The sequence below is a fragment of the Muscardinus avellanarius genome (assembly GCF_963383645.1).
Source record: "Muscardinus avellanarius genome assembly, chromosome: 22".
Classification (NCBI taxonomy): Eukaryota; Metazoa; Chordata; class Mammalia; order Rodentia; family Gliridae; genus Muscardinus; species Muscardinus avellanarius.
This window is the reverse complement of record NC_137808.1, coordinates 14,192,203-14,204,286: the sequence shown is the minus strand read 5'-3', so window position 1 is coordinate 14,204,286 and position 12,084 is coordinate 14,192,203. Positions and strand designations below refer to the sequence as shown.

The following is a 12,084-nucleotide window of genomic DNA, read 5'->3' as shown; positions in this document are numbered from 1 at the left end:
GGACACCCCTAACTCTTTCTATTTTATTTTATTTTATTGTTTTGTTTTCAAACAGGGTTTCCCGAGGCTGCTGAGGCTGGCCTTGAACCTGCGATTCCCAGGTCTGAGCCTCCCAAGTACTGGTCTTACAAAGTAAAATAAAAACCTCTTGTGTCTGGTTCTGTGGACTTGCCCTGTCTCCGACACATCTCAAACTTCTCTCCAAAACAAGGGACAGGGGTGGTGAAGAGAACTGAAATTTGTAAGCACAGTTAATGATAAAATTACTTGTAAAAAAAAAAAATAGGCCGGGTGTGGCGGCGCACGCTCGTCATCCCTGCGCTCGGGAGGCGGAGACAGGAGGATGGCGCAGGTTCGAAGCCAGCCGCGCGCGCTGGCTTAGGAGACCCTGTTTCCGAATAAAAATGTAAAAAGAGGTCTGGGAGTGTAGCCCGGAGGTAGAAGGGCTTCCGGGAACCCCAGTACCACACACACACACACACACACAAAATAGAAAAGCTGTGTTCTCATGTCTGACTTTGCTAGCGTTCTACTCCCTGACCTACCAGGAGATGAAAAAGCGGACAAGCCCGTGGTAAGGTGAGCGAACACCTCTGCTGATGAGCGAGTCCCTTTGGAGATCTCGGAACTGAACTGAAATCCAGCCCCAGTCCTATTTCGGGCTCAGTGGTTACACGCGCGTCAAAGGTTTGGGCTCCAACTCCTCACGAGTCTCTCTCTTGTTGCTGTGGTTCGTGCGGAGTGCACAATGGTTTTTCTCTGCTTTTATTGTGCTTTATGGTGCAGGTTCCACAGTTTTATTTCTTGGGTTATGTTAATGTCCTCCTTGGAAACCGGGCTGTCCCCTCAGAACGGCCCTGGGGGTCGGGGAAATGACCTCCAGTGTTACGTGGTGGCGCAACTTTGGGATCCCAGTACTTGGGAGGCTGAGACAGGAGGATTGCAGGTTGGAGGCCAGCCTCAGCGATTTAGCAAGACCTTGTTTCAAAATAAAAATTACAAAAAAGGGCTGAGGGTATAGACTTGAGGTAGAATGCCCCTAGATTCAATCCCCACTACAAAAAAAAAAAAAAAAAATCTCAAATCTCTTCCGACCTAACAGGATTGTTAACTCCTGTGTACATATTGATCAGATAAAACTCCTATTTCTTTTTGCCTTTTTTTTGATGTGGGGGACTGAACCCAGGGGCATTCTGCCTATGAGATTATACCCCCCGCCCATGTTATTTTTATTATGAAACAGCGTCTCGCTAAGTTGCCGAGGTTGGCCGCGAACCCGCAACCCTCCTGTCTCAGCCTCCCAAGGACTGGGATTACAAGTGGCGCCACCACGTCCCGCCTCATATGGATTTTCTTCCACCGTTATGGAAAAAACCAGAGGACCTCTGTGGGAAAACTGAGGGCATTTAGCACCGGCGACCAAACCCAGATGGAGCTCTGCTCTGGAGGAAAATGAATTTTCTGTGGCCACTGAGATCCCCAGGAAGTCCTGGGCCGGTGCGAGCCCGGCGACACCGAAAAGAGAAAGACCGAGAGGAGCAGGTGTGAGTCACCGGGTCACGTGCGCGCGTGGCGTCCAGGGACCCCAATGCTGGGATTATAGGTGGGCACCGCCATGCCTGGCTACCTTTTGTCTTTAATTAAATGTATTTTAACAATTATTGCCATTGATGAAAAACTCGTGTCTTCTCTATATATAGAATATATGTTAAAATATATTATTAAAACATTTCCAAGCCGGGCGTGGTGGCGCACGCTTGTAACCCCAGCATTCGGGAGGCTGAGACCGGAGGATCACGGTTCGCAGACAGCCTCAGCTACTTAATGAGGCCCTCGGCAACTCAGTGAGACCGTTTCAAAATAAAATAATAAAAACACGGGGCAGGGGGTGTAGCTCGGAGGTCAAATGCCCCTGGGTTCCATCCCCAGACTCACACACACAAAAAAATTTCCAGATTTTTCATATATATGCATTTATGAAAAACTAGTGTTTTTTATGAAAAACTATTTCTTTATATATATAAAAATATATGTGTGTTTACATATAAACACATATATAAACAAATATATATTTATACGTAAGTATAAATATGTATTATTTATAAAGAATATATTATCTATCTATATTTATCTATCTATAGATGGATAGATAGCAATATAAATCGTTGCTAAAATTAAAATAAAGTTTAAATTTTAACTATGAACTTTCCAAAGCTCTTCTTGTACTATGCTCAGGGAAATATGTTCATATTTTACTAGAGGGCAAAAAGCAAATAATTTAAGCTCGGTAGTATATGCTTGTAATACCAGTGCTGGGAGGCCGAGACAGGAGGGTTGTAGGTTCAAAGTCAGCCTCGGCAACTTAGTGAGACCCTATTTCAAAATTAAAAATAAAAAGGACTAGGATATGGTTTAGAGGTAGAATGCCCACAGGTTCTAGCTCAAGTAACACACACACACACACACACACACACACAGAGCAAATGATTTAGCTTGTTAAAATGGGTACAACTTACTATCTGAGCAAAATTTATACCCACTCATAAACAATGAGACAACCCCGACATATTTCTCTGGAATATCTGTAGGCTTCTTTTTTTTTTCAATGTGTGTTGTATGGGGATTGAACCTCGGGACATTCTACCTCTGAGCTCTATCCCCAGCCCTACTTTTTATTTTCATTTTGCAAACAGGGTCTTGCTAGGTTGATGAGTCTCGCTACCTGCTGAGGCTGTCCTCGAACCTGCGATCCTCCTGCCTCGGCCTCCCGAGTCCTGGGATGACAGGAGTGGACCAACTTGTCCAGCTACCTGTAGGCTTTGAATAAGAGACTGCACAGCTGGCTGGCAATGGCTCTGTGCTGGGGTGGTCGGGATCGGAAAACACGAATTCCAAAGGGACGTAGAGATTTTTCTTTACTGCCATCTCTCTTGAGAACCAAGAAACCCAATGCTTATATTAAGCATGACAATCAGATACACTGAAATAGAGTCCATCTAAATTGAGATTTTCTTCTAACTTTTGGACTCTGACCTCCGCCCCCCTCTCCTTTTCTCGCTACTGGTGATGGAATCCAGGCACGTTCTATCTCTGAGCTACACTCTCGGCTCTAACTTTTTTATATTTTTGGAAACAGGGTCTCACTCAGTTGCTGAGTTCACGCTATACTGTCGAGGCTGGCATTCAACGCTATACTGTCGAGGCTGGCATTCAACCGGCTCTGCTCCGGTCTCGGTCTCCCAAGGACTGGGATTACAGGTGTGCACCACCAGTGGGGCAGGAGCAGGTACTTTCCCAGGCAAACAACCTGTGGCCAAAGACCCAGGGGTCTGGGGACAGCCTCCCTCTGAGACGCCTCCCACAGGAACCGCCCCGTAAGGCCCTGGACGGACAGGGCCCAGGAGGACGTGTAGGCCGCCCGCTGCTGGGCTTCTGTAAAGACTTCCCGCTCATTTTCTCTTCCCCAAAGCGAAGCTGGCTATTTGTATAAAAGGCCTGCACTTTCTGGGCTGGGGCTCAGAGCTGGAGCTGTGGTCTCTGAGTCTCACGGGCGAATTCGGGTCACAGCATCCTCATCCCGCCCCGGGCCCTGCTCCCCGGGGATGGTATCCAGCGACACCATGCCTAGCTGGTCTAAATAAATAGATGAGTATGTCCATAATTACAGAACTTCCCCACACATGGTGGTACATAGAAAACTTAGCTTAAAAAATGTTCCTGGTGCAGTGCAGTGTAAAGAAACAGGGAGAATTCAGAGTCAGGATTTCGGGGTCCGGGGCTGCCTTCTCGAAGTGGTAACCTGTGCGCCCACCTTCGGTAAGAGCAGCCGGGGAGAGTCACTCAATTCACAATGCCCAGGGCGGGGCCAGGCAGGATGGGAGACAAATGCAAATGAGATGTAAATGAAGACCTAGGTCTTTCCAATCTTCCTTAGTACTTTCAGCCACGCCATCAACCTTGTGTTGGGATGGCTTCAGGACGCAGCCCGAGCTCAGAGCACAAGGACTTTCTATTCCAGACAGAAGAAGAACCTGGAAACTTCTATTTGCCCAAGACACAGGGTTGGCTGTGGGACCGAGGCGTGCTGGACGCCCCCCGTTTGACTATAGTCCATCCCCGCCTCCACGCGACCAGGCCAACCATCAGCAACGGCGTCGCTGTTTAAACAACGCCGGCTAAAAATAGCCCTGGGTTTTTAATTTGTTAGCCGCCGTGTTCCTAGACATGAATTTCACATCTGCAGGGACTTGAAAGGAATTTAATTAAAGGATTGAAGATAATATTAGTTACCATGCTGTAACAGATACAAGGGCTGCAATTCTCCAAACTGTACAGGGTGATTCGGAACCGAGATTGCCTTAAAATCACTTTTGGGCCGGCGGTTCTCTGTATTTATGTATTTATGTATGTATGTATGTATGTATGTATTTATTTATTTATTTATTAATTTATTTTTTGGTGGTACTGGGGTTCCTGGAAGCCCTTCTACCTCCGGGCTACACTCCCAGACCTATTTTTACATTTTTTTAAATTTGGAAACAGGGTCTCCTAAGCCAGCGCGCGTGGCTGGCTTCGAACCTGCGCGATCCTCCTGTCTCCGCCTCCCAAGCGCGGGGATTACAAGCGTGCGCCACCACGCCCGGCTATGTATTTATTTTTTAAATTTTGAAACAGGACCTCATTATGTGATAGAGGAGGGTCTCGCTAAGTGGCCGGGGCCGGCTGTGAACTTGTGATTCTTCTGTTTCGACCTCGCAATTACTGGGATCCCAGGTGTGCGCCACTGCATCCCACAAACTCTAGCTTTAATATAACAAGCTAATGGTGAAGTCCCTCAGCTTCTACTATGCAAACCCGTTCTCTTTCTCAGGCCTGTCTCTCTCAAAGTCCTAGAAAATCTGGAGAAACTATAATTGCCCTATGCATTGTTAACAAGATAGATACAATTTCTTAGAAACTCTGTGTGTGTGTGTGTGTGTGTGTGTGTGGCACTGAGGATTGAACACAGGGACATTCTACCTCTGAGCTTCACTTCCAGCCTCTTTTATCTTTTATTTTAAAAGAGGGTCTCCCTAGGTTGATGAGAGTCTCACTACTTGCCGAGGCTGTCCTCAAACCTGTGATTTTCTGCTTTCAGCCTCCCAAGTACTGGGATAACAGGTGTGTACCATCATCTCTGGCTATATATACTATTTAATAAACCGAGAAACTTATAATTTATGACACACTCCGGCTGATCTATCTTTTTTCTTATGTGGTTTTTTGGGGGGTACTAGGAATTGAATCCAGGAGCATTCTACCTCTGAGCTCCACCGCCAGCCCTATTTTATTGCTTATTTTTCTAGGTTGCCGAGGCTGTCCTCGAACCTGTGATCCTCCTCTTTCAGCCTCCCGAGTACCAGGATAACAGGCGTGTGCCACTGTGCCTGGCTCCTCTCCCTCTGGAGATGGTTCACATTCCCTCTTGAACATGTTTTTTCTACTTTCCTAAGTAAACCCGTGTCCAAGTTGTGACTGGCGTAAGCTGAAATTCCTTTCTGTTACCTAAGTCACGGACCCTGTGGATCTGACTCGAGGAATCAGCCAGGACACACATAGTAATCTCCTGGTTTCTCGGGTCAGCCCTTACCTTTTACCACCAAATTCCCAGTGCTGCTCGCTGTTCCAAAGTGGTTAGTGGCTACACAGGTGTAACTCCCGGCATCCGATTTGGTGACATTGATGATCCTGAGGTTGCCGTCTTCCGAAATGGTGATTCTGAAATCAAAGCAAATCGACCCAGCGTGGTAAGTCTATCTCACAGGATGCATCAGAAACCATTTCTGCCACGCGGTCATCTTCTGAATGATAAATCATGGTTACCGGGTGGCAACCCTATCGTCTCTTAGGAGATCTGTCAACACGTGCAAAAACATTACTGACGTATAGCTTACTTAATACTTTCAGTATTTTTCTTGCTAAAACTGGTCTTGAAGCTGGGCACTGGTGGCACATTCCCGTAATCCTAATACTTGGGAGGCTGAGGCAGGAGGATCGCGGGTTCAAGGACAGCCTCGGCAAGGAGTGAAACTCTCATCGACCTAGTGAGACCTGATTTCAAAATAAAAATAAAATAGGGCCAGGGGTAGAGCTTAGAAGTAGAATGCCCCAGGGTTCAATTCTCACTACCAAAACAAAAATAGTCTTGATATTCAGTTGAGATAAGTTTTTGTTTTCTGGTACTGGGGCTAGAACAAGAGCTACATACTAGCTCTAGTCTATAAAATTTTTTTTTATTGTTACAAAATTTTAACAATAATTTTGTTATTTTTAAATATTTTATTGTTAATTTTTTTATTGTTAAAACAGGGTCTCACTAAGATGCTGAGGGCCTTGCTAACTTTCTGAGGCTGGCTGTGAACCTTCGATTCTCCGGTCTCAGCCTCCCAAGTACTGGATTACAGGTGTGTGCCACCAAGCCTGGCTCAGTTGGGATAACTCTTATAAATATCAGATAGGTCCGAGACAGTTCTCTCCTTGGTAACTCTAACCACTGTATGAGAAGGAAAAGATTTGCAGGCCACCATTAGGTTCAAAACTACTAATGAGCCCAGCCTGGTAGTACAGGCCCGGCGTCTCAGTTTTTGGGAGGCTGAGACAGGAGGATCACAGGTTTGAGGACAGCCTCAGAAATTTAGCAAGACCTCCACAACTTGGAGAGACCTTGCTTAAAAATAAAAGGCTAGGGGTGTAGCTCAGAGGTAGAATGTTCCAGGATTCAATCCCCAATACAACAAACAAACAAACAAACAAACAAATGTGGGTCTGGGCATGGAACCCAGGGGCATTCGACCTCCGAGCTACACCCCCTGCCCTATTTTTTATTCTTTATTTGGAAACCGGGTCTCACTGAGTCGCAGAGGGCCTCGCTCAGTAGCTGAGGCTGGCCGCGCACCGCCATCCTCCGGCCTCAGCCTCCCGAACGCTGGGATGACGAGCGTGCGCCCCCACAGGTGGCTCACAAAAGAACCATTTTTAAACACGATTTTGCAAGCACTAAATCAAAACCTTGGTTTTGAAAGAAAAAAAAAAAAAAACAAAAACCAAAAAGACCCAGACGAGGAGAATGTTCGTTCACACCACAGACGCACAGAAGCTGCTCAAGAAAGACCGTCTGATACCTCCCTTGCCAAAGAACAGATGCGCTAACGAAAATAAAACGGTAATCAAATGTGAATTATACAACAATGACGAAGATAGCTACCAAGAGTTCATCATGTTCCTATTTTCATAAAATAATCTGCTGGAAGTTGCAAAATGTCAGCGTCGGAAAACTCAGTAAAGAAGGTGACATTTGTGTTTGGGGTCTGGGCTCAGCCCCCACGATGGAGCACGGGCCAGGGGCACAGTAAGTGCTCCGAGGGGAGGCCGACCCTTTGGAAGACAAACGCTTGCTGCTTACTTATTCCAGTTAAAATAATATCGCGGGTGCACAGGCCTAGCCTCTTTTTTTGTTTTTGTTTTTGTTTTTGTTTTTGTTTTGGTATGTGTGGCACTGGAGATTGAACCCACAGGAATTCTATCTCCAAGCTACACCTCCAGCCCTTTTTATTTTATTTTATTTTACTTTTATTTCTTTTTTTTGGTGGTACTGGGGTTCCTGGAAGCCCTTCTACCTCCGGGCTACACTCCCAGACCTATTTTTACATTTTTATTTGGAAACGGGGTCTCCTAAGCCAGCGCGCGGCTGGCCTCGAACCTGCGCGATCCTCCTGTCTCTGCCTCCCAAGCGCGGGGATGACGAGCGTGCGCCACCACGCCCGGCATTTTATTTTTGATTTTGAAACAAAAATAGCACTCGCTAAGTTGCTGAGGGGCTCACTAAGTCGCGGAGGCTGGTCTCGAACCTGCGATCCTCCTGTCTTGGCCTCCCCAGTGCTGGGATTACAGCTGGGTACCACACCTGGCTACCTTGATGAGAGTTCAGGGTTGTCTCGTGTTCTCCTCCTTTGTCCTCGTGACTGAGCCGTAGCTGAGAGCTTGATATTGATGAATAGTGAAAGACGTGGAGAAGAAAAACGGACAGAGCAAATCCAGCCCTGGCTGAGATTAGAATAGGTTAGCGCTGACCTGCCCTGGGGCTTTCTTTATTAAAAAAAAAAAAAAAAACCACTGGTGATATCAGAGAAAAGTCAAAGGTGATAAGACGGCAGGTGATAAAAATAAAGGCGTGGTGCAGAACTCAATTTTCCTCACACGAAAAGAGGTCATGTGATTTAACTCGCGGGGCCGCCGGTTACCGCTGATGCCCGGAAGCGGCGGTGTGCCCGGTGCCACCTGCCCAGCTGCAGAGGAGGAGGAGCCCGTGTGGTTGACGTGACAAGGGCGCGAGGAGGAGGAGCTGACCCGGTCGGTCCTCAAAATCAACATGCGTCTGGGGCCGGGGCCCTGCAAAAGCGCTGACCTGTCGTGTCGGGGGACTTTGCAGAGCAGATGTGCAAAGCTGCCAACTCCGCGGCAGCTTACCCCCGACACGCCGGCCTGTGGTTTCGGGGCGCCGCCTGGACGCCCGCCCGCCCGCCCCCGCGGAGCCTCTGCGGGCGCCTTGGATTCAACCTGAAATCGGCCCCTTATAATAATCAAATCCCTTTAGACCACAACCTGGAAACTCACAAGTAAGGAATCTGGAAACAGTAACATCCTTTCAGCAAAGCGACAAGAAACATTCAAACTCTTAAACTTTAAAGTGTGTGTGCGTGTGCGCGCGTGTGTGTGTGCGCGCGTGTGCGTGTGCGCGCGTGCGTGTGTGTTACCGGAGATTGGACTCAGGGGCATTCTACCCACTAAGCTAAACTCCCAGCCCCCTTTTTCTGTTGTGTGTTGAAACAGGGTCTCAGTGGGGTGCTGAGAGTCTCACTATGTGGCTAAGGCTGGCCTCAAACCTGCGCTCCTCCTGTCTCAGCCTCCTAAGAACTGGGATTGCAGGCATGCGCCACCATGCCTGGCTTAAAAGATTTTTTTAATATTCTTAGATCTGGGCTAACAAAGCCCAATGATAATTATGTGTAATAAAAAAAATTAAAAGGTTATATATCGAAAGGCTTTTCTTTCTCTCTCCTTTCCTCCCTCCCTCTGGTACTGAGGATGGAACCCATGCACATTCAACCCCCAAGCTACACCTCGGCCATATTTTATTTTTTATTTTGAAACAGGGCTTTACCAAGTGGCAGAGGGCCTGGCTAAACTGCTGAGGCTGGCCTCGAACCTGCAATCCTCCTGCCTCAGCCTCCCAAGTACTCAGGTCATAGGCCTGTGCCTCCATGTCCAGCTGAGGATGTATTTCTTGAAGGAATTTGTCATCATTACGTTTTACATTCTTCTGGTTCCATTGTTAACCAGAGTGACAACTGTACACCTCAACAAAAGCTTTTTTGGGGGGGTGGATTATCTCTTACCAATTTTCTCTAGGGATGTAGCCTTTTACAATGTCCACGGGTTCAAAAAGAGAAATATTTTAAAACTCAGAACCCACATGTAGGAAGGTGACAGATGTAAAGAAATCAGCTTACAAATGGAGTTCTTCATCTCATTTGGAATATTTCTTCTAAAGACATCATGAGACGGGTTCTCAAAGGACTTTGAAGACACAGCAGCGTGTCGGGACCACATGACGGAATCCAGGAAATGTTACCTGACACCGGCAGCTGGATTTGAAATGCTCACTTGAAATATATTGATTGAAGTCGTGTCAAAGTTAAATAGCACTAGAAAGTTATTTAAGCTGGTTTTAACGTTTTTCTTCTACATTTCCTCTCAATGGACAGCAAACTCTCAAACCTAACGAGATAAAGACTTGCTGGGTGTCAAAGGTCTTTGGGAGAACTGACCTCTGGAATGAACCAGAAGGTTTTCAGAGGTCTAAAGCTGTTTCTGATGATTTCCTTTTTGATAAATCAGCAGAAACCAGTAAAAATTCAAGAACAAAGAGCAGTTCTCTCAATTAAAAGTGAGATGGACTAGGAAGTCAGGCTGATGGCAAGGACATGGTTTATATTAAAATAATAATGAATTCTGGATGTCGTGGTGCAGGCCTGGAATTCCAGTACTTGGGAGGCTCAAACAGGAGGATCCCCGCTTTGAGGCCAGCCTCAACAACTTAGTGAGGCTCTCATCAACCTAGCAAGAGCCTCTTTCAAAATAAAAAATAAAATGGGGCTGAGGGTGAAGCTTGGAGGTAAAATGCCCCGAGTTCAATAACTAGCACCACGAAAATAAAACAATAATAAGAGCTTTTTATGGGTACTCCGTAGATCAGGGCGTAACTGAAAACGTACTGCCTTCTCAGAACTTGCTCTGAAAATATTGTCTGGTTCTATATTTAATATATTTCCCCCTAGAAGCTAATTTTCTTGGCCTAAAAAGACTTTTAAAGGATTAAATACTTTTCTTGGTGTCAAGATATTACTGTCATTTCCTGTAATGATATTCATTCCCGGGCTCAAAGGAATGGTTTAAAGCGAACTGTGTGTGTGTGTGTGTGAGAGAGAGAGAGACAGACAGACAGACAGACAGACAGACACTGGGGATTGAAGCCAGGGGCATTCTCCCTCCGAGCTACGCCCCCGCCATTTTTATTTTTATTATTTAAAACAGGGTCTCCTTGGTTGACGTGAATCTCAGTGCTGAGGTGACCTCGAGCCTGCGATCCTCCGGTCTCGGCCTCCGATCCGAGTACCTAATGCGATTACGGTCCATGAGCGCGGACCCTCGGGCGGCCCCCGGGGCACCTTTTGGCGAACGCGTGACCTTCGACAGGAGCACTGGCCCCTCCGGAGTCGTGGCGGAATCGGCTTTCCCAGCCAGTCGCCCAAGTGCTGGAGGCCGGCGGACACCGCGCACCGTCGGGACCCACCGCCTTGGCAGCCTATCGCTCCGGCCGTGCGTCCGTCAGTCCTGCTTCTTAGGCAATCCCTGCTTTCTATCTTGGATTACAATGCTTATATATGTACGCGCATGTTTACGTATGTCTGTGTGCACGTATGTCTGTACACACGTATGTACGTACTTGGTTTGGGGCCGGAAGCCAGGGGCATCCTACCTCTGAGCTACACCCCGGCCCCGTCTTACTTTTTATTTTGAAACAGGGTCTCACTAGGTCGCACAGGGTCTAAGCTGTTGAGGCTGGCCTTGAACCTGCAATCCTCCTGTTGCAGCCTCCCAAGTGCTGGGATTACAGATGTGATGTGCTACCATGCCCAGCTTATATTTTATGTACTCTCTGAGTAGACTTTGTTTCTGTATTTTTTTTTTATCCTTCCCAGTTGTATTAGGGGAGGATGACAGGCACAATTTAAAAATATACATCGTCTATGCTGAAGTTTAAAAGAAGCATACTGTAATGGTAGCTGTGATGAGAATTATTATTATCCTTATTTTGTGTGTGTGGTACTGGGGACTGAACCCAAGGATGTTCTATTCCTCAGCTATACCTCCAGCCCTCTTTTATTCTTTAATTTTGAAGCAGGGCCTCAAAATTGCTGAGGCTAAGCTGCTGAGGCTGGCCTCAAGCCTGCGATCCTCCTGTTTCAGCCTCCCAGGTACTGGGATTACAAGCGAGCGCCATCACACCTGGCCTGTGATGAAAACTTGATAGGTGTGAGTTACACCAGTGCATCTCCACAGTTTAATACCTAGGCCTCACCCGGGAAGGTTCGGAACCTATGTTTCCTGGGTCATGAATTCATCAGGCTGACTACTGATAAAATATAAGAACTCATGAAAAGCTACTATATAAAATAGGATGCTCACTTATTAATGTACCATGAGAAATAAAACTGTCATTCAGCCAGTCTAACTGGAACATTCTTTTTATTTTTGGAACAGGATCTTTCTAAGTTGCTGAGAATCTGGCTAAGTTGCTGAGACTGGCCTCAAACCTATGGTCCTCCTTTCTTAGCCTCCCAAGTACTGGGATTACAGATGTGTGCCACCTGGCCTAGCTAGGATTATATTTAACCAAGGAGATGAAATATCTATACACTAAAACCTGTAAAACACTGTTGAAATTAAAGAAGATAAAAATAAAGAGACATCACATGCTCATAG

At 46.6% G+C, this 12,084-nt stretch overlaps 1 protein-coding gene across 4 annotated transcripts in view; it reads right to left on the bottom strand.

The window, feature by feature from the left end:
* CNTN4 (contactin 4) overlaps positions 1–12,084 on the bottom strand; it is a gene marked incomplete at both ends in the record, with an annotated part of 366,244 nt that overhangs the window by 51,941 nt on the left and 302,219 nt on the right. For all 4 annotated transcript variants that reach the window (XM_080718174.1, XM_080718176.1, XM_080718175.1 and 1 more), the window contains one exon: positions 5,630–5,757. In XM_080718174.1, coding sequence (XP_080574300.1) covers positions 5,630–5,757 — 128 coding nt within the window. The remainder of the gene's footprint in view (positions 1–5,629; positions 5,758–12,084) is intronic.